Raw genomic sequence first — 19,148 nt, forward strand, 5'->3', positions numbered from 1 at the left:
GGCTCCGCCCCCGGGGTGTGTCACCGACCTCCCCAAGATGGCGGCACACCCTGGCCCCGCCTCAGGGTGTGTCACCGACCTTCCCAAGATGGCGGCACCGGCGGGCCGCGCCCCCGCCGTGCGAGGCGCGGGGTGTTGTGGGGGCGGTCGGCGGCGGGGCCGTCATGGGGAACTGCCACACGGTGGGGCCCAACGAGGCACTGGTGGTGTCAGGTACGGCCGGGACAGAGGGGCTGTGGGGTGACACAGAGGGCACCCTGCGAGAATGGGGGTCCTGGCTGTGAGGGGCTATCAGGGTGTCCCTGTCGTGGTGGGACGCTGAGGGATTGGGGAGGGGTCTCTAATGCGGTGTGTTAGGAGGGGACTTTGGGCGTCCTGGCTGAGAGGGAGTTCTCGGCGATTTGAGGGGTCTCGATCACTGGGGGGCCCTGAGGGAGCTGCAGAGGGGGGTCTCTGTGATGGAGCCGCATGGGAGAGAGAAATCGGAGGGTCCTGGCTCTGAGGGGACTCTCAGGGCTCGAGGAGTCCCTGTCAGGGGGGACACTGTCATGGAGACAACCTGTGGGAATTTGGGGGGTCTCTGTGATGGAGTGTGCAAGGAGGGGGGAATTGAGGAATCCTGGCTGTGAGGGCACTCCGAGGGATTCTAGGAGCGATTCCTGTCCTAGGAGGGCCCTGAGTGATTCGGGAATAGACGGGGAGATGCTGTAATGGAGCTGAGGCTCCGGGCTGGGGTCCCAGCGGCGCAGAGCGGTGGGCGAGGTCCGGCGGCAGCTGCAGCACCTGCGATTTCAGCTGATGTCAGGCAGTGGCACCAGCAAAACTCCGCGTCCCTGCCAACAGGCTTTGGCTGGGATTGCCGGGAAGCCTCCTGTGCCCAGCCACAGGTTGGATTTGCCAGGGAGGGGAGCTGGGTGTGAGCATCCCCCCGGGGCAGAGCGCTGCAGTGCTCATCTTCATCCATCGCATCCTGCAGCTTCCTCAGCCGCACATCACCTGGACTGCTGGCACTGGATGCAGGTGATGCCCGCTGGACATGTGGAATATCGCCAGCAGCAGTTGAGGTCACTGAGGTTGGAGTTAAACAAACAGCAGTGAAATCCCCGTGTCTGATTTAAGCTGTAGCTGCTTTAATGCTGCTGAAGCTCCTGGCTGCACTTTGGCATGGACCAGACTTTGTGTGGACAGGATTGTTATTAATTCATTATTGTTAGGTGATGTGAGGGCTGGGAGCTTCGCTCTGTCACAGGCTGAGGTCAGCTGCAAGGTAATGAACACCTTCAAAATACATGTGAGCATCAAGGATGTGCCTCAAGCCACATTTCTGCCCGGCTTGCAACTATGTTATTGTGGTTTTGGAGCCAAAGGCTCCAGCAAGCTGTGGGTGATCTGTTATCAGTTCATCTCTCTGGATAACAGACCTATTATGGGAATTCCTGAGGAGATGCCAGGAACAGGCTGCGGTTCTGTAAACAAATATGCCCACTCTGGTGGTGGCTTCTGATGAGTTACAAACCCCACCCAGCAGCTGCCCAGAGCAGCAGTATTCCTTGCAGAGTATTCCAGAGTACTGCAGAGTATTCCTTGCAGTTTTCCTGGTCTGCAGTTCCCAGTGGGATCAGAGCTGATGTGGTGCTTTCCTCCAAAGAGACCCGTTAAAACTGGCACTGCTTGGTGAAATGCCACATTCGTGGGAAGATTGGGAAGCTGTGCTCCAGGTGTGCTGGGATTCCCTTTAGTCTCAGAAGCTTGGGTTTGCTTCTGTTCAGCTCTGGAGTTTACAAAACACAGCTTGTAGGATGAGCCAGCAGGAATTTGTGGCATCTGCTTGCAATTCCAGGCGTGGTGCTTTTCCACAGCCAGGAGTGGCGGGCCCAGGACGCTCCTCGCAGTGCAGCTGCGTTTTGGGAAGGGGGCAGAGATCAGCCTGGGTTCTGCCAGTTGGGATGGGGTTTGGAGCTGCCAGCAGACTGGTTTTCCTCAGCTGCTGCCCAGTGTACTTGCTGAATCCTGAGGGCACCAAGTGGGAGCTCTGCAGGGCCCTGCAGCTCCTCTGTGCCCATGTGCAGAGCAGGGCATTAGTGAGAGGGTGTAGCTACAAGCCATTGAAATTCCAGGAACTTGAGCCATGTCCCTCCTGGGAAAAGCAGGGAGGACCTCCTGAGCCAGCATTAATTTGTGTGATACTAACTTGGATTTAAGGAGATAGAGGAAGGAGAAAACTAATAATGATTACCAATAAGCCAAAATAGTATTACATTAATTTTAGTTAAATTAATTTAAATAAACCAAATACTATTATAAGCAAGCTTTTGGCTTGCAGTCTTGAATTGTCATGTGGTAGTTATTTGAAAGACTTTACTTTGTGGGAGGGTTTTCTTTATTTTCTTTACTCAGCCTGTGTGTGCCCCTTGGCCTTTAGTCCTGGGCCTCCCCTGGCATGTAGGTTTTTCTGAGGAGGGCTTTTCACTTTCTTGTGAGACACTCGAGTTCCTCCTGTGCTCAAGAAGCAGCCAGCTGTGCCTTGGGAAAGTGGAACTTTGTAGCCTTATTTGGGAAGCTGCTTCCCAGGCACAGCTCAGCCCTCAGCTGGCACTGCTGTCCTTCCCCTGCTGAGCAGCATCAACCTCCTTGTAAGAAACTGGACTGCTGATCCATCCATCCATCCATCCATCCATCCATCCATCCATCCATCCATCCATCCATCCATCCATCCATCCATCCATCCATCCATCAGTGAATTGTGGAGCCCAGGATTTGTCAGGATGCTCCACAGAGCCTTGAGTCTCCCCAGATTGCAGGTCTGACTTTTCATCCTGGTATCTGAATGTTCCCACCAGCTAAACAGGCTGTGAAATGCTGGGTTTTGTGTTTCACTCTGGTTAATGCAGCTTTTCTGGCTAAGGGTCAATCTGCTGATTTTGAAATACAGCACTACAATATTTCTGCTATGTCACAATAAGGAAATCTGTATTTATAGTGGCCATGTTCATCTAAGAGTTACCAAACAGTTGCCTAAATTTCTATAGTTGAAGCCGTTACTGTTCATGTTACTTTTCTAAGTTGAGAGCCTGAAATAAGGATTTCATGAGGCTCTTGCAGCCCTTCCTGCAAGAGACCTACAGTCCACAGTGCAAAAGGAACTGGTTTCTCAGATTTTATGAAATGTGTATGAAACTGCCAGGGAACTTGACAGTAGCTCACTGTTCAACTGAAAGAATTTATCAAGTAAGTTCCTTGTTCTGGCTTGGATAATGGAATCGAGAATGTGCTTATTGAATTTGCAGACTGAGCTGGGTTCAAGAGCTTTGAAGTGCTGGATCAGGATCAAAACAAACTCTGGAGCTTGACCCAATGGGCTGAACAAAACCCAGTGCAGTTCAGGAAGGAGAAATGTAGAAGTTCCATTAGGTGAGAAGAGTCTATTGCATGAAAATGGAATGAGAAGGTCCAGGCCATGTCCTGTGGAAAGAGGTGATGGGCAGCAAGAGCCACCTGAACCCTCACACTGATGGTGTAATTCCAGTTCTTCAGCCTCAAACAAAGGAGTTTGTGGGAAGGAGCAGGCATCTTCAGCTGGATCTCATGAGGTTTTGTGTCCATACAAGCCCATTCAGTTCAAGCAGTTTTCCAGGGTTATGGTTGGGGTGTTCCACCTCTTGCACCAGGCCAGCCGTGCAGGAAACTTGCAGTGGCTCTCATGGTCATCTGCCAGGTTTAACTGAGTGCTCCTGCAGATTCAGGTTTGCCACTTTGGTAAGATAAAACTCTTTCCCTGCAGCTGGTTTCTCACTGCTTGTGTTGCTCAGAGGTTGCTGAGAGTGCAGCATTGCAGCTGGTCTCAAGTCATGAGTGCTCAAAAGGGCCCTTACACAGCTCATCTGGGATCTTTCCTTCTCAGGAGGTGCTTCTTCACCTTTTGAATGTGTGGGGCTCAAGGTTTCCCTTGTCATGTGTTTGTTAAATCTCCAGGACTTGCAAATTACTCTTTGGAAAGCTTGTTAGGAGGAGGTGGACAATAACCTCAGATCTTTCCTTTTGCTTTCCAAAAGGAATTTTGAGGTAGTATCTCAGTGATTTTGTTGTGTAGCTTCATTGTTGTTTGTCTTCTGTGAGTTGCTGTTTATGAGATGAGTTATTAAATGTTTTTAAACTCACTCTATGGCATTGTTACTCATTAAGTCATTTCATATAGATTACATCCAGAACCAAGATAGCCAGTGTAATCTGCTTTCATCTGCTGCAGTGACCATCAGGGCTTTTATGGATTCAGCTCAGAACCCTGCATCTTTTAAATTAAGTTTTGTTGACCTTGTACCATTTCTGCATGTGAGCAAAGCCTAATTTATATGCACAGCAAGGCCTAAGAACCAGACACTGACTTTAGTCTGGGCCCTGCTTTAGGATGTGATTTTCTTCATGTATGTTTTTGCCTTCCTCTGTCTCTGCATTATATTTTGTCAGTAACTGTTTTCAATTGTCAACTTTCTCCTGATCTGCCTGCACTCAGCAGCTTGTTTACCATGACCTGTTTTTGGAACTCACCACTTCCTGCCAGAAAGGTAACTCAGTGCCTGAGTTACCTGGAGAAACAAAACAACACAGAGCTTGTTCAGACCATCCCAGCTTTGATGTTTTGAGCCCTGTGTCCCCGAAACTGTCGAGGATCAAGTTCTTCCTTGCTCACTTCCTGCATCTGCTGAGAGCTCCTTTTATCTACCAACTCCCGAGCGATTAATCTTATTTCATAACAAAAAAACCGCAAACAAACAGACAACGTGCTTTCTCCTGGCTCTGGGAATTCTTGCTTGAACATGGGACCCCTTGACTGGGAAGATGCCAAGCTGGCTGGCAGCTCCCTGGCTATGAATCCTCCATTTGTGGCCCTGCACACTGCCCCGGAAGAGGCACGGTGGATCTTTGTGGAAGCGACTGTGAGACCCAGTCTGCTGGAACAGTGGGCGTATTATAGCTGGAAAAGGCAATTTCTCTGCCAAATCTCATTGTGCAAGAGGGTTTATTCTTTAGCCTTGTAAAGATTTTGCTTTGTTGGTTCCTTTTTTCACTTGCTGCCTGAGAATTGAGAAAGAGGCAGCAGGGCTGCTATGGAAAATGAGCCCTCAGCTCCTCAGCCTTACCAGGACGGAGCTCTGCTGCGCTCAGACGTCCAGCATGTGTGAAAGCAACTGGCTGGCATCCCACTCCTCCTTAATGTGTCAGTTTTCCTTGGTTTTTTTTAGGCTTTGGACAGTTTTGACATATAATCTAGCTCAGTAGACCATGCTCTACAGCTGTGTTGTGTAGCACCAGGAAGCAAATGTGGAGCTCATTTTGTGTGTGATACTAAATAAAGTATTTCCTTGTATTTCCTGCGGATTGGAACATCTGTGTGGAAATGTAACAATGGTGGGTTTAGGGTGCAGAGCTTTCTCAGGATATTATCAAGAAAAAATTAACAGAAGTTCAGTAGACTCCACATAGACCCTGGGAAATAAATACCTTTCCATGTGGTGCTGCTTTTTCCTGACTGCCAGGAACAACCTCCCTTCCTGTTCTTGGAAACAAGGGCCTGGCTGAAAGGCTGAGCTAACCAGGCTGACGACCTCCAAGAAATGTTAAAGGCATTGTGGTTACTGCAGGATGTTGTATCATCAGCTTCTGTAACACTTGCCTGGCTGAAATAACCTTCCAGCTACGGGGAAAAAGCTATCCAAAGGCTGCCTCAGAGGTGGCAGGAGAATATTCCTCTAGGAGATCTGAAAAAGTAAAACCTTTTCCCATTTGTGTTTAATTCTTACTGAAACGCGAAGTGAAGGATTGTAGATGGGGCAGATCTGTAGATTTTGTAGATTGTAGATAGAATCTACAAACCATGCTGGTTTGTCAACCACAGCATGGAAGGCAGTGAAGCAGGCAGTGTGTGAGCAGTGTCTGGAAGCAGACATTGTTTGGAAAGAGGCAGGAGAGGCTAAATGCTGGGGGATTGGAGGAAGAGGAGGAGGAGAACAAGGGGGGCAGAGTCCCCTCCTGCAGTTGGAGGGCCCTGCAGGCACACTGGCCTGGATGTGTGCTGCTTCTGCTTCTTCATTTTGACCTATAGTAGCAAACATGCTGGTCATTCTCTTGGAAGGGCTGCTGGCTTCATCCTTCTCCCTTTCTCCTCCCACAGCCCACAGCTCCCACAGCCCACTGAGTTTTCTGCATTCCTGCTCTGTCTTGCTTTCATAGATCTGTTCCCAGAGCTGGAACTGTTGTTGCTCCTGTTTGTACGCACTTGCCTTGCTGAGGCCCCTCGGGCACTGCTGGAGTAAAAGTGATTATGGAGAGCAGCTGAGAGAGGGAATTCTGGCTCGATCTGCCTGAGAGTCAGCAGCTCCCAGCCCTGGTCTGAGCTGGGGAGCTGCAGAGTTCCTCCTTTTCCAGCCACAAATCCCAGGGCTGATCACTGGCAGGGTGCTCTCTTGAAAGGCAGCAGGTGTCTTGTTCATCAAATCAAAGATATGAAAATCCAGACAGCGTCTTCCAGCTTCACTGGGATCAAATCTTAAATGTGTAAAAAGAGTTCTGGAGGCTTCCTGAATCTTGGGCACATCCAACTCTGAGATGGGCCATCAAAGCATCAGACACTGCCACTTGCACAAGCCAGAACTAGGAGGTTCTTCCCTCCTCCAGTGCTGACTTGAGAGCTTCTGTGGGAATTTAAGGGTGATGTGAGGGAAAGAAGGTGGATTTCTTATGTGGCTTTCCATAACAGTTAACATCACAGTTGAAGATACTTATTCTGGTTGCTAAAAGGGCTTAACAAAACTAAAATAAAGTCCTGGTTTGAGAAACAGTGCCTTTCTGTGTGCTACTGTTAGTCATAGTGAATTATACAAATACTATTTTCCAGCCTTATAAGATAATTCCAAAAACAAGTTGCCTTGAGAAAACTGCCCTGTGAAGCTCAGGGAGAGGAGAAAGAGTATGAACTCCTCCCCTTGTAAATTAATCCCTGTCTAAGAGCACATGCATGTGTGTAATGCTGATGTGTCTGCACTCTGCTGTGCTGCAGGTGGCTGCTGTGGCTCTGATGAGAAGCAATATGTGTATGGAGGCTGGGCCTGGGCTTGGTGGTGCATTACTGACACCCAAAGGTAAGGAGAACTTGGTTATTTGTGGGCTTTTGGAGTAGGAATTTGGCAAAATCATCCCAGTGGGGCTGTCAGCAGTATCTTTAGGCACACTGGATCAGCAGGCACTGTGTGTGAAACCAGGGATGAGCATCAGGAGCTCTTTGCTGGCTGTTGGCACAGGGACAGCTTGGTGCCACAGTGCAAAAGACACACACACAAAAAAAGAAATCACATGCTTTCAGCTGGAGTGCTTTTCAAACCTCTATGTCCACAAGAGGAGCCAAGCTCTGCCCAGTATGGCCCAACCCCTCACCCAGTAACAAACCAGTTTGTAGCCTGCAGTGCACCAGTGCCCCCCTCTGCTCCTCCAGTCCCTCTTTGTAAAGATCTGCTGACTGCTGTCACCTTGGGAGCACACTGTTCTGATTTAAAACCACGGAATTTTCTTTCTGTCCCTTTCCTCAGTCGTGGATTTTGCTTGCTGCTGCTCACAGTCTGGTCTCTGAGCTGACATGCTGTGGTAGTGCTGCTGTCCTGCTAATACAGCTCTTGTCTCTAGGATCTGTAGGAATGCTCCCTCCCAATACATCCCTCATGCTCACTGATACAGGTTTCCTCCATCTGTGTAAAAAAAAAATAACAGGGAAAAGGATAAAGACGTGACTTTTGAGTTTTACACTGAGTGATGGTCAGAGGTTGTAGTTAACCCTTACAGCCTCTTCCAACCTCTTTTCCCTGTACCTGTGTTGCCACCAAACAACAGCAAAGTGAGTATGTGGCTGCCCTCACTCTGCACATGATGGGAGGTGGGGGGAGGAAGGAAAAGCCCAGCTTGCAGGCTCAGTGTTTGATCCAGACAAGCTTCATTACTAAATTTTTGTGAGACATCTTCTTTGGGAGAACTGTTATTTGAACAAATGGTTCTTGCTTCTCCTCATCTTCTGTGAAAAGTGCAAAGAACAGTGCAGGACCTTGACCTGCCCAGTGCAGAATATCAGATACATTTGGGAGGCTGATTTATTAAGTTAAGGATAGGCTGAATCCAGGGCCAAGAACTGGATTGCCAGGAACAAGCTGTTATATGATACAAGTCTGGGCATTATTTAGCAAATGGGGCTCTTGACAGGAACTCCAGCATCCAAACATTCTACTTTAAAATCCATACAGTGGGATATGGGGCTTAATTCTCCTTTCTCAAATGCCATAAGCTGTGCCCCAGATGGAGCCCACTGCATTAACATGAAGAGTAAGACAGATTTCCTTCTCTGAAATTAGGACATTTTTTCTGGAACTGCCAGTGCTGTGAGCAAGAGAGACAGGAGCAATTGTGTTGCTGTCAGCGGCATCCCGCCAGGTAGCATTAACCTGGGAACAAAAGGAACAGTTAGAACTGGCAGGGTGCTGGGCACTTATCCTGCTGCAACCTTGAGCACTGGGGAAAAACAAGGGGAAAAACGCTGTCCCTGTTTAGGGGTCAGAAATAAAAGCAGTGAGAGAGACAGTGTGGTCTCATATGCCTCTGGGGAAGCCAAATGGTGTTAATTCAGCTTCCCAGGACAGCACTTGGAAGCAGCTTCTCTCCTCAATGCCTTAGCCAGAGGTGGGTAGCCAGGTCCCTGGTATTTTCATTTATCTGTCCTGTCTTAAAAAATGACATAGAAGCATCTAAATTTTTACCAAAAGGATTTTTTCTGTGTGCAAAGATTGCTTCAACAGAGAACTCCAGCTGGCACCAGGATGGCACAGTTTCATGTGCAGGGTGGGGACAAGCCCCCAGCCTGTCTTATCCTCATTAAAAGAAACTTCTGGATGCTGTAAACTCCCTCCCATGACCAGGGAAGCTGATTGCAGAACCCTGGGAGCAGGCAGTGGGAGACAGGCAAACTGAACAGGGAAAAGCTGAAACCTGAAAGTCTCGTCTGTCCTTTTCAAGGAGTGTCTTACTCTCTGGTAACTGCTCTGTGTATTTGCTGTCCTACCCTTCATCCTCCCTGCTCAGAGTGTCTTTGGAGGTTTTGACCATCCTCTGTCGCTGCGAGAATGTTGAGACGTCGGAGGGGGTCCCACTGTACGTAACAGGGGTTGCACAGGTAATAATCCTCCAGCTTCCTAACACCCTGTCTAACTGTTTATCCCTCTGTTTTGGGCAGCAGCAGCAGCAGCAGCAGCAGGATAAAAATTAATGGTTTTCTAACAGGACAGCTGAAATCTCCATACTCTCCTCTCCTTCCCCTTCTCCAGCATTTGCACTGTGGCACTCCACAGTTAATAGGTAATGCAGACAGGTACCTTCCTGGCAAATTCCAAATTCAGCATTGCTGTACCTAACATTTGCTCCTGCTGTAATGCTTTCCTTGCCAGCACTGTCTCCACTGTGGGCTTGGGGGAGAGCAGAAGGACATCTGCTTTTCTGTGGAGACACAAGCAGGCCAGGTTGGATTCTATACAGGATTTGGGACAGGTGGGAAGGCAGGTTTTGTGCCATTTCAAAATTGCAACTGTACCTGGCTCTGCAGTGTTGGCTATGGATTCCCACTCAGCCCTTCTACCTCCACATGGAGACACTGCCCATTTTGGATGTTGTCACCTTTGAAAATACAGCACAGAGACTTCAGATGAATTGCAGCACACAGGACTGGAATTATGAACCAGTAATGACTAAATATCCCTGTGAAGAGAACGAAGCAGCACAGTTTGGAAATTCCAAGTCTAGATTAGGCCTTCAGAAGGCTGAAATCCTGCAGTATCTGATTAAAATTGTGAACACATAGCAAAAAATGCCTGTGCATGTCCTGGACAGTGGGATGTGTTTTATCAGCTCCCAGTTTGCGTGCCAGTTTAATTAGGACAGTGGCCAAGGCAGGCATGAACTTGCAGGGATAGGTTTCAACACTTCCAGCCAATCCTGGAGCAACTCAGCATGCATGCAGCAGCCCAGGGCAGCCCCTTCATGGTTCACATGTTTGACCTGATGTTCACTGACACAAACTCCCTGACTCCCAACGTCTTTGCAGCTCGTTATGGCTGACACAGGAGCCAGGCTTGGCTTCCTGGAACAGAACCTGCCACAGCCAAAGATGTCCCTTGTTTACCAAACTGTGACCTGCAGATTGCTGGGACTGACCAAAGGACCTCGAGCCCACCTGAGGTGACTGAGAAAGTTCTGGAAGATGCAGGATGGTTCCTGGGTGCCTGGTGCTCTACAGGTGTAGCCATAAAAAGCTGGAGATTCATTTCCATTTTTAGGTTACAGGACACTGGAAAAATAGAGGGAGAGGTGAACCAGATCAGAGGGTAGGTCTGTGGCTGGGCTAACCCAGGGCTGCTTCAGCATAAGTGTCAGGTTCTGCCAAGTTTGTCTGAAGTAGGTGGGAGCATCCCAGTTCTGTGCTGTGCTTTTAAACCAGTGACACCACTCTGTGCTGCCATGGCATTGGGCAGCAATGAGCCTCTGACAGAGGGCCCTTTGGGGTCCCAATGCTGCAGCTTCTGGCTCCTCACTAACCCAGCAGGAAGGAAAGGGCCACAGGTTAATTTCCAGTCTGGATTCCAGCCTTTGCTGATAAATAACCTTTAAGCATTATCTGAAAATCTATTTCTTGGCCACAATGCCTTGTCTGTCTCCAGTCACAGATGTGGTCCCTTGGCTGCATTCTGTGCCTGCCTTGCATTACCTGTGATGAGTGCAGCAGGTTGCCCGGGGCAGGAGATGCAAAAGGAAGAGCTGAGTGTGTGTAACCTGGAAATGTGCAAATATTTTACATTTTTTGGCAGGATTTCCCTAGAGATAATGACGTTACAGCCCAGGTGTGAGGACGTAGAGACGGCGGAGGGGGTAGCTATAACTGTCACAGGTGTGGCACAGGTACAGTAACTCCAAAACATCATTTCAGGAATGCATGTCTCTAACTTCCATCTTGTTTTCCCTCTTAAGAGGTTGCTGTTGTCCAGGGAGAGAAGCCAGCTGCTCTGGGATAAATCTTTGTACCAAACCACATTGTCCTTGTTGGTACAAACACGCTCCAGCATGTTCCATGTGATGAAACGGGTTGTGACTTCTCCTTCTCCTCCCAAAATCATTTTTTTCTGGTGTCTCATTTGTTCACGTGGCAAATGAGGTGTGTAAGAGTGACTTGATGTGTTTATGGAATGCTGATGTGCTGTGGTGCCCTTGGAGCTGTGTGTGACCCCACAGGAGTGACCCATAACCTCCTGAGATGGTATTGAGCATTATATTCCTTTGGATTGTTACTGTTAGCACGTGGGCTTGTAATTCTTCATGGTGAGTTAAAGCTTAAAAAAAAAAAGAACTTAGTCCCTTCAGGCACTAAAACTGGCGTGTAAAATTTTTGGCTGGAATTGAATTTTGATTCTCTACAGCTTTCTTCAAATGTAAGAACCTGCTTTTGCTGCTTGTGGCAGCACACCAAAACCCTGCAATTTTTGGAGTCTGAGCTCTGCTGTCCTGGTACAGTCTGTCCTTGGGGCCAGGTCCTGTCCTGGGGGAGAATGCTGGGAGGGAAATGTTAGTTTTTGAGGGAATTTGGCTCATCAAATAGGCAGCTGGATGCTGTGATTGAAAATTGCTCCTGTCAGCTCATTCTGCAATTGGTTGTACAAACCAAGAGGGGCTCTCAGTGCACACAGGGCTGTGGTCACTGTGTGTCCCAGGTATGTCCAGGTGTGTTGTCACATTCCCTGTGGGGAGCTCTGGAGCCAAGGGAAGCTACTGAGTGATACAGTGATGTGACCAAAATCCCTCATGAACCCAACACTCTATTTTTCAGTACTTTATATCCATCTTTCACTTTGTTTCCAGTTCTTTATATCCATTTAACTGCTAAGGTGTCACATAACCCCAGTGGTCTTTGCATGGTTGGCAGAAATGTATGCACCTATGTCTCCCTTCACACTCTTTTCCTATATCTGTAGGCTTTTCCTTCTGTGCTGGGTGTTTCTCTGAGCCCAGCCTTCCCTTTTGTCCTAGTTTTGGGAAGTCCTTCCTGCAAAATGGTCTGGTAGCAGAGGGCTGGATCACCAGGTGCCTTGATTTAAAAATGCAGACCCCAGTTCATTTCTTTCATGTTATTCTGTCTTCTCACTGTTCATTTTTTCCACTGACAGTTAATTTTAAAGCTGTGATCCAAGGAGTTGCCACGCAGTAAGCAACCCTGAGGCTGTTGGGGATGTGCATGGCAGAGGTTACCTTAATTCTGCAGAAGAACTTTTTGAGGCAAACATTTTTCTGTTAAGGACTTGAGGGAAAAAAAAAAAAAAAAAAAAAAAAAAAAAAAAAAAAAAAAAAAAAAAAAAAAAGAAAAAACCCCAAGCAAATTATTCCTAGAGAAATAGCTTTAAAAGTGTTTTCTGCAATTATAGAAGCACTTAAATGTGCATAAGGATGCTGTTCTTTTCTTGAGGAGGGATGTAATGAGTGCTCACCAGTAGGCTCTTTCCCATTTTGCCTGGGTGCTGGGATGTGCTGGGATGCTGCTGCTTTGGGCTCTGTATCCTTCTGTAGCATTTTCCTGAGCCTCCAGCTAATTGGATTCTCTGTGCTCACCCCTGCCTGGGAGTGCAGCTGGCTGGAGCAGGGTGTGGCAGCATGGATCCCACACACGGGGCTGCTGGATGGAGGCTCTCTGATTCCCTGCCAGCCCAGGGCTCTCCCTCTGCTGGGAATGACATTTGAGTGTCACAGTGCCCTGCCTGAAACCCTGCAAAACACGCTGAGCACAAATTGCTCAACTCTGGTTTCTTTTGTGCAGCCTTTGCTTTGGAGGCTGGGATCTGTATTCCATGCAGAGCCAGGCTCCTGTGGGCTGGCCAGGGCTCACCAGTGGAGGCTGGCTGGCTTTATCCAGAGGCTGAATCATTCCTTGCTCCTAAATACCACAGGGATTCTCCTAATGAACATCCTGCCCTGCAGCTCCCAGGGTGGGGATTGTTTGGAGAGGTGGAATTGCTGGCAGATGCTCTCCATAAATGTCACTGCTGAGTCTAATTGCTTTTGATAGTTGCAAAAATCTCCTGTTTGCTGTGAGAGGAGCCTCGTGCCCTGCTCACACTCCTGGGTGCAGCTCCAGAGCAGCTCTCCCAACTCCCCCTTGTGTGGGAAGAGCACACTGCTAGCCTGGGGTGCAGGAACAAGAAACCACTGTGGAATTTGCCCCAAAAGGATCCCAAGGGTCTTTGGGGACAATGCAGAAGAGGATTGCCATGCTTGCCTGAGGTTGTTTGACATTTTGACTGGGAGACCCAGTCTGGGAAGCAGCAGTAAGAAACAAGCTCAGCCTGAGTTGGTGTTTCTTCACATTATGAGGGGCAGAGTTGTGGCAGGTTAAGTTTTGGCCAGTTCACTCTGTCTAGCATGGTCCACCTCCTGTCCCATTGGAAGATGACAGTCAGTCCCAGTTGTCCTGCACTCTGGCAGTGCCTGGGCCAGGTGCTGCTCTTCAGCTCTGGAGGGATCATTTTGCCTGCGTGGGCTGTCAGACAAAATTCTCAAGGAAGAGTTGTGTTTCTTTTGCAGCTGAAAGTGCTAGAAGGTATCAGGATGAGGTCTGTAGGCTGTGAACCCCTCAATAGTGTGCACTGGGACCCTTGGAGGGCCCCTATAGAGCATCTGTGCTTTGGAAATCTCTGAACCAGGTTCAGCCAAAGCCCTTGGGGCAGGAGTCAGGGTGCCACCAGCTCCTTGTGGGACAGGAGGCACTGCCCAGCCCAGCTGTGTCCATGAGAGGGTGCTGTAGGATCCAGAAAGCTGTGTGGCTGCTGTGGACCTGCTCCTTTGCTGCTGCCAGGCACAGAATGTCCCTGTGCCTTGTCAGGCTTTGTCTGAGCCCTCAGACTGGACAGGGCCACCAGGAGTTGTCATCTTGGTGGGTTGCAGCTCCTCATAGCTGGGTGCTGTAGAGCACAGATCTCCACTGCCTAACACACCCCATAGGAATTTGTAATTTGCTTTGCCTTTAAAAAACAGCCCTGTGACCAGCAGGACCATCCTAAGACCCTGGTTTAGCTGGAACGAGGGCACTTTTATGCCTGGCTCTGGCATAAGGAATGTGAAAACATTGCTGGGGTGGCTGTGTCCCAGCTCTGGGGATTGTCACCAGACTGACCATTAGGAGCAGAACAGCCAAGTCCTGACCATTACACACTGGGGTCATTGCAAAGGATGTCTGGGAGCTGCCAGCTACAGGTAGGACAAACCAGTGGCTTTATTGTCTCATCTTTCCTTCCAGGGAACACTGAATGGAACCCCTGTTCTCAATCTGCTCCTTGGACATGTCAGACTCTTTCTCATTCTCTGCCTTTTCAGGGTCAGAAAAATTAATTCTAGTGAAAGTGGAGGAAGAGGAAGGTAACAAAATGGATTTTAACCAGGGGTGGTAGTACCCAACTTTCTTCTGACTGTGGTGTTGGTGCAATGGCTGAACTGCTATTTCAGGGTTTTTTATAGGCTTTCTGTGAGTTGGGACTGGTAGGGCCAGGCTCTGTCCCCACTGCTGAGCACCTCCACACTGAGCTGCTGTCAGTTTGGACAGCAGCAGAGGGAGCAGGGGCTCTCTGGCTGGTCCAGTGGCCTGGCTCAGCATGGTGACAGCCAGTGTGGTCCCTTGGAGCACTGGTAGCACAGGGACCTGGCAGCCTGGTGGTGGTACTGCTGCTTCTGCTGCTGCTGCTGCTGTTGTGTGCCTGCACCTCCTGCACAGGCACCTTCAATCCCTTTGGTTCTGTCTCCTGTCTCTAGGTGAAGATAATGACTGAGAAGGAGCTCCTGGCTGTGGCCTGTGAGCAGTTCTTGGGGAAGAACGTGCAGGATGTGAAGAACGTGGTCCTGCAGACACTGGAGGGACACCTGCGCTCCATCCTGGGTATGGAGGGGCTCATCCCTGGGGACATCTCCAGTGCCTTTGTCCCTGCTCAGCTGGCTGGGCCCAGCAGTATCACTGCCACCACGCAGCCACAGGGACCTTCCTCTGCCTGCAGAGGTGGCATCTCCCCTCCTGCAGCTCCCTCTGCGTGGCTGGGCCTTGTGATAAATGTGTTTTCAGTGCCTGCAGTGGGAGATGTCTGAGTCCTCAAGGCCCACAGGTAGCACATGTGGGTGGTGGCTGCACTTGTGAGACAGATGTTGCTGCCACTACTGTGGCACAGGATTACACCCTTGTGCCCAGGCCCGAAGAGATTAGGGACAACAAGGATGTTGCTGAGCCTAGACACACATTTTTGTGTGTTACTTGTTCCAAATAAAGTGCTTCACCTTCCTCCCCTCTGCAGGTACTCTGACAGTGGAGCAGATCTACCAGGACAGGGACCAGTTTGCCAAGCTGGTGCGGGAGGTGGCAGCTCCCGACGTGGGTCGCATGGGGATCGAGATCCTGAGCTTCACCATCAAGGTATGCCCAGCTGTTGGGCACTGCACTCTAGCTGAGCTGTGGGAGCAGCAGGAAAGAGCCTGTCCCTGACCCCCTGCTGCAGCTGAAAGGCTGGGGCTGACAGCCTGTCCCAGCCCTCCGGGAGTTTCCATGACAGCCGCCACAGCATGTCCTGTATCCAGGCAGCTGGGCCAAGAGCACCCGGCTAGCTGCCTCTGTAAACAGGCTCGTGGAGAGAGCTGGCTGATAACCCAGCCTCCTGGGAGAGAGGGAAGATGTCGGGATGGCCTTCATCTCCCTGCCCTCCGTTTGTTTGGAGCAGCTGACATGACGTGTTCTGACCCTGGCCTGACCGCTCTGAGCTTCAATGGAAAAGGGAGCAAGATGGAGTCACTCATTTGAAGTGGTTATGACTTATCTCCCCTCCCCAGGATGTCTATGATAAAGTGGATTACCTGAGCTCCCTGGGGAAGACTCAGATTGCAGCTGTGCAGAGGGATGCAGACATTGGAGTGGCAGAAGCCGAGCGGGATGCTGGCATTCGGGTGAGTCCAGAGACTGGGCTTCCCTGGATCTGCCTCTGCTGCTCCAGCTGCACACCCTGAAGCTCTGCTCTCTGTTCCCTCTCTGCAGGAGGCAGAGTGCAAGAAAGAAATGCTGGATGTCAAGTTCATGGCAGATACCAAAATAGCAGATTCCAAACGGGCTTTTGAGTTGCAGAAAGCTGCCTTTACTGAGGAGGTCAACATTAAGGTGAGAGTAGCCCACAGCCCACTGCTGTTCCCTGGTGTTGGTGGCTCTGGGACTTGTCAGCTTCCTCTTCCTGCATCTGTTAGTAGAGCTGGAAGTGGAGAACCCAGGTCTGTGTGTCAGTGTGAGCTCCTTGCAGCAGATTCCTCTCCTGTTTGCAGCAATTAAGTGGGACTTGGAGAAGAGGAAAGGATGGGTAGGTTTGAACCTGGAGCTAGTTGGGCTTAAGTACTGTGGGAAGAGCAGCACTGAGAATTGGGATGTCACCTGGGAAAAGGTTCAATAGAAAAGGTTCAGTATCAGGAGTCGTGTCTGGTTTTGGGGTCCTTGTATCTGCATAGAGGAGTTCATGGCCCAGACCCCTCCTCTCCTCTCCCCCCTGTGCAGACTGCAGAGGCCCAGCTGGCCTACGAGCTGCAGAGCGCCCGGGAGCAGCAGAAGATCCGTCAGGAGGAGATCGAAATCGAGGTGGTGGAGCGCAAGAAGCAGATCGAGGTGGAGGAGAAGGAGGTGGCGCGGATGGAGAAGGAGCTGATGGCCACCGTGAAGCAGCCGGCCGAGGCCGAGGCTTACCGCATCCAGCAGATCGCCGAGGGCGAGAAGTGAGCGAGCCCTGCCCTGCTGGGAGCACAGTGCTGCCCTGAGCCCCAGCCCTGTGCTGCTGCAGGCATCCAGGCTCTGCAGGGCTGCCCTTCCCTTTCCAGGGTGAAGCAAATCCTCCTTGCTCAGGCGGAGGCTGAAAAGATCCGCAAGATCGGAGAGGCCGAGGCTTTTGTGATCGAGGCTGTTGGAATGGCAGAGGCTGAGGGGTTGAAGCTGAAAGCAGAAGCGCTCCAGAAATATGGAGAAGCTGCCCAGCTGGCTCTAGTGCTGGATGCACTCCCTGAGGTGAGGAGGGGGCACCTTTCTCCTGCTCCTGTGGGCTGAGGGAGTTCCCAGACTGGGCTGGGTCTCCTGGGGGCACAGCAAGGCCCTGTAGGGACATTTCCCAGTGAGCTGCTGAGCAGTTCCTTGACTCTCTGCTCACCCTGCTTCCCCAGATCGCTGCCAAAGTGTCTGCTCCCCTCTCCAAAGTGGATGAGATCGTTATTCTCAATGGAGAGAAAGGCAGCACCATGTCTGATGTGAACCGTCTCCTGGCTGAGGTCCCCGCCTCTGTGCGTGCCATCACTGGTGTGGATCTCACAAAGGTGAGCTGGGCACTGGCAGTTGGCGATGCCAGCTGCTCCAAGGACACAGGGACTTGCCTGGAAGCTTTCAGCCTCCAGGGAGCCTCTCCTTCCCCAGCCCTGACCATCACAGAGTGCAGGCAGCACCCTGCCTCTCCTCTGCAGCCCTAACAGCTTCTCTCTTCCTCTCCTGCAGCTTCCTCTGTTCCAGAAAGTCACCAGAGCCTCTGTTCCAGAGGCCAAGGAATGAGGTTGCCAACCCAAAGCTAGTGAAGATCACTCCCTGTTATGCACTCAGACATCAACTGCCTTCGACACACGGGAATTCCTTTTATATCAAAGACAATCCAAGTTTCGTTTGTAACTGGTGCCTTATTTTGTAGGGCCAGAAAGATGCATGTCCTGTCTGCTGCTCTTTTTATTCCAAGGCTGAGAGAGGATTTATTTTCTAATTAACTTTGTGTTGTCTCAGGCCAATCCCATGCCCAGTTATGACTGGCAGCTTGTCTGATGTTGCAGTCCCAGTGCCTTGTTCTCTGCCCTGGGGTGAACACCTGGGACTTGGAGCAGAGGCTTGGGATGGGGAGTTTTAGGAGGAGAACCCTTCCCTGGGCTCCTTACCCTCTCTCAGTGACCCTCCTGGGCCTCGTCCCAGCCCTGCCTCTGCCCACAGCTGTCCCTGTGGCTGGCTCTCCCTGTCCCTGTGTCCCCCCAGGGCCCCCACAGTGCCAGCAGCCCTGCCCAGGCTGGGTGGGTGGCAGTCAACCCTCCAGGAAGGTGACAATCCAGCACTAGCAGTGGGTGCTGCCCTCTCCCATGCTGGCTCCCCTGGGGAAATTTTCCTCATAGGATCTGGAGCAGGGGGAGCTCCAGGGGCCAGAGGGAGCCCAGCTCAGCCCTGGGGAGATCTCACCACCACAAATACCAAAAAGTAGCACTGTGCCAAAGCCACCCATCCCCTGAGAGGGCAGTGAAGCCGCTGTGGCTGCTGTCCCCAGGTGCTGTGGCACTTCCTGCCCCCACAACGACTCAAGCAGAGGGGTGGTCAGAGGTGGGTGGGGGATCAGCAGGACACTGAGGTGGGGACAGGCTCCTCCAGCACAGCCTGTACAGCTGCCCCTCCCTCCCCCCCTCCCTCCCTCCCCCTGCCTCTTACGGCCAGTGGCTTTGCTGCCTTGTGACAATGTGAAAGACTGTCCCCCGTGTGTGTCCGTCCTCCCCACAGTGCCACCAGAGCCCTGTGCTGTCCCGTGCCCTTTCCCTGCCTGTCTCAGTGCCCGTGTTCAGCGCTCTGGCACAGCCAGACCCGTGTGTGAGGTCAGCCTGGCACTGCTGGCAGTGGTGGCGTTTGGGGGTCCTGCACCCGCAGCTCAGTATCCCCAGCCCATAGGTGCCATAGGGCGGGTGCAGCTCCCTCCAGCAGAGTCCCTCGCCCCCCCAGCAGTGCCGCAGGGCGGGTGGTGGGTGCTGCGGGCCCCCCCGTGCCCTCCCCGGGTTATCAGCCGCGGGCAGGCGTGCCGGGCCGGGCCGGGCTCTATCTGCATGTGCCTGCGCCCGCCGCCCCGCTGCTGTGAGATAATAAACCCTTGTCACCTCCTGCCTGCGCTCCGTCTCGTCCCTCGGCCCGTCTGTCCCGCCCCGGCTCGGGCTGGCCGGGGGCTACTGGCCCGGCTGTTCCCGCTGGGATGGGGGAACAGGGGGTGCGGGGAGGGGAGGTTCCAGCTCATGCTGCT

General features: G+C 51.2%; 1 protein-coding gene across 4 annotated transcripts; it reads left to right on the plus strand.

Annotated features, from left to right (window-relative positions):
• The first annotated feature begins 58 nt into the window (after positions 1–58).
• FLOT2 (flotillin 2) lies at positions 59–17,871 on the plus strand. 4 transcript variants are annotated; one of them, XM_079324734.1, is made up of 12 exons: positions 59–213; positions 7,055–7,136; positions 9,115–9,183; positions 10,890–10,980; positions 14,869–14,992; positions 15,399–15,517; positions 15,928–16,041; positions 16,130–16,249; positions 16,634–16,848; positions 16,951–17,134; positions 17,287–17,436; positions 17,612–17,871. In XM_079324734.1, the coding sequence occupies exons 1-12, from the start codon at positions 165–167 to the stop codon at positions 17,663–17,665; spliced, it is 1,371 nt and encodes a 456-aa protein (XP_079180860.1). In that variant the 5' UTR covers positions 59–164; the 3' UTR covers positions 17,666–17,871. The 4 variants fall into 4 exon arrangements, with proteins under 4 accessions (XP_079180860.1, XP_079180862.1, XP_079180861.1 ...); XM_079324737.1 differs by having other exon boundaries at positions 110–213; positions 9,115–9,205; XM_079324736.1 differs by lacking the exon at positions 10,890–10,980 and having other exon boundaries at positions 9,115–9,205.
• The last annotated feature ends 1,277 nt before the right edge of the window (positions 17,872–19,148 follow it).

Source organism: Erithacus rubecula (assembly GCF_903797595.1).
Source record: "Erithacus rubecula genome assembly, chromosome: 22".
Classification (NCBI taxonomy): domain Eukaryota; kingdom Metazoa; phylum Chordata; class Aves; order Passeriformes; family Muscicapidae; genus Erithacus; species Erithacus rubecula.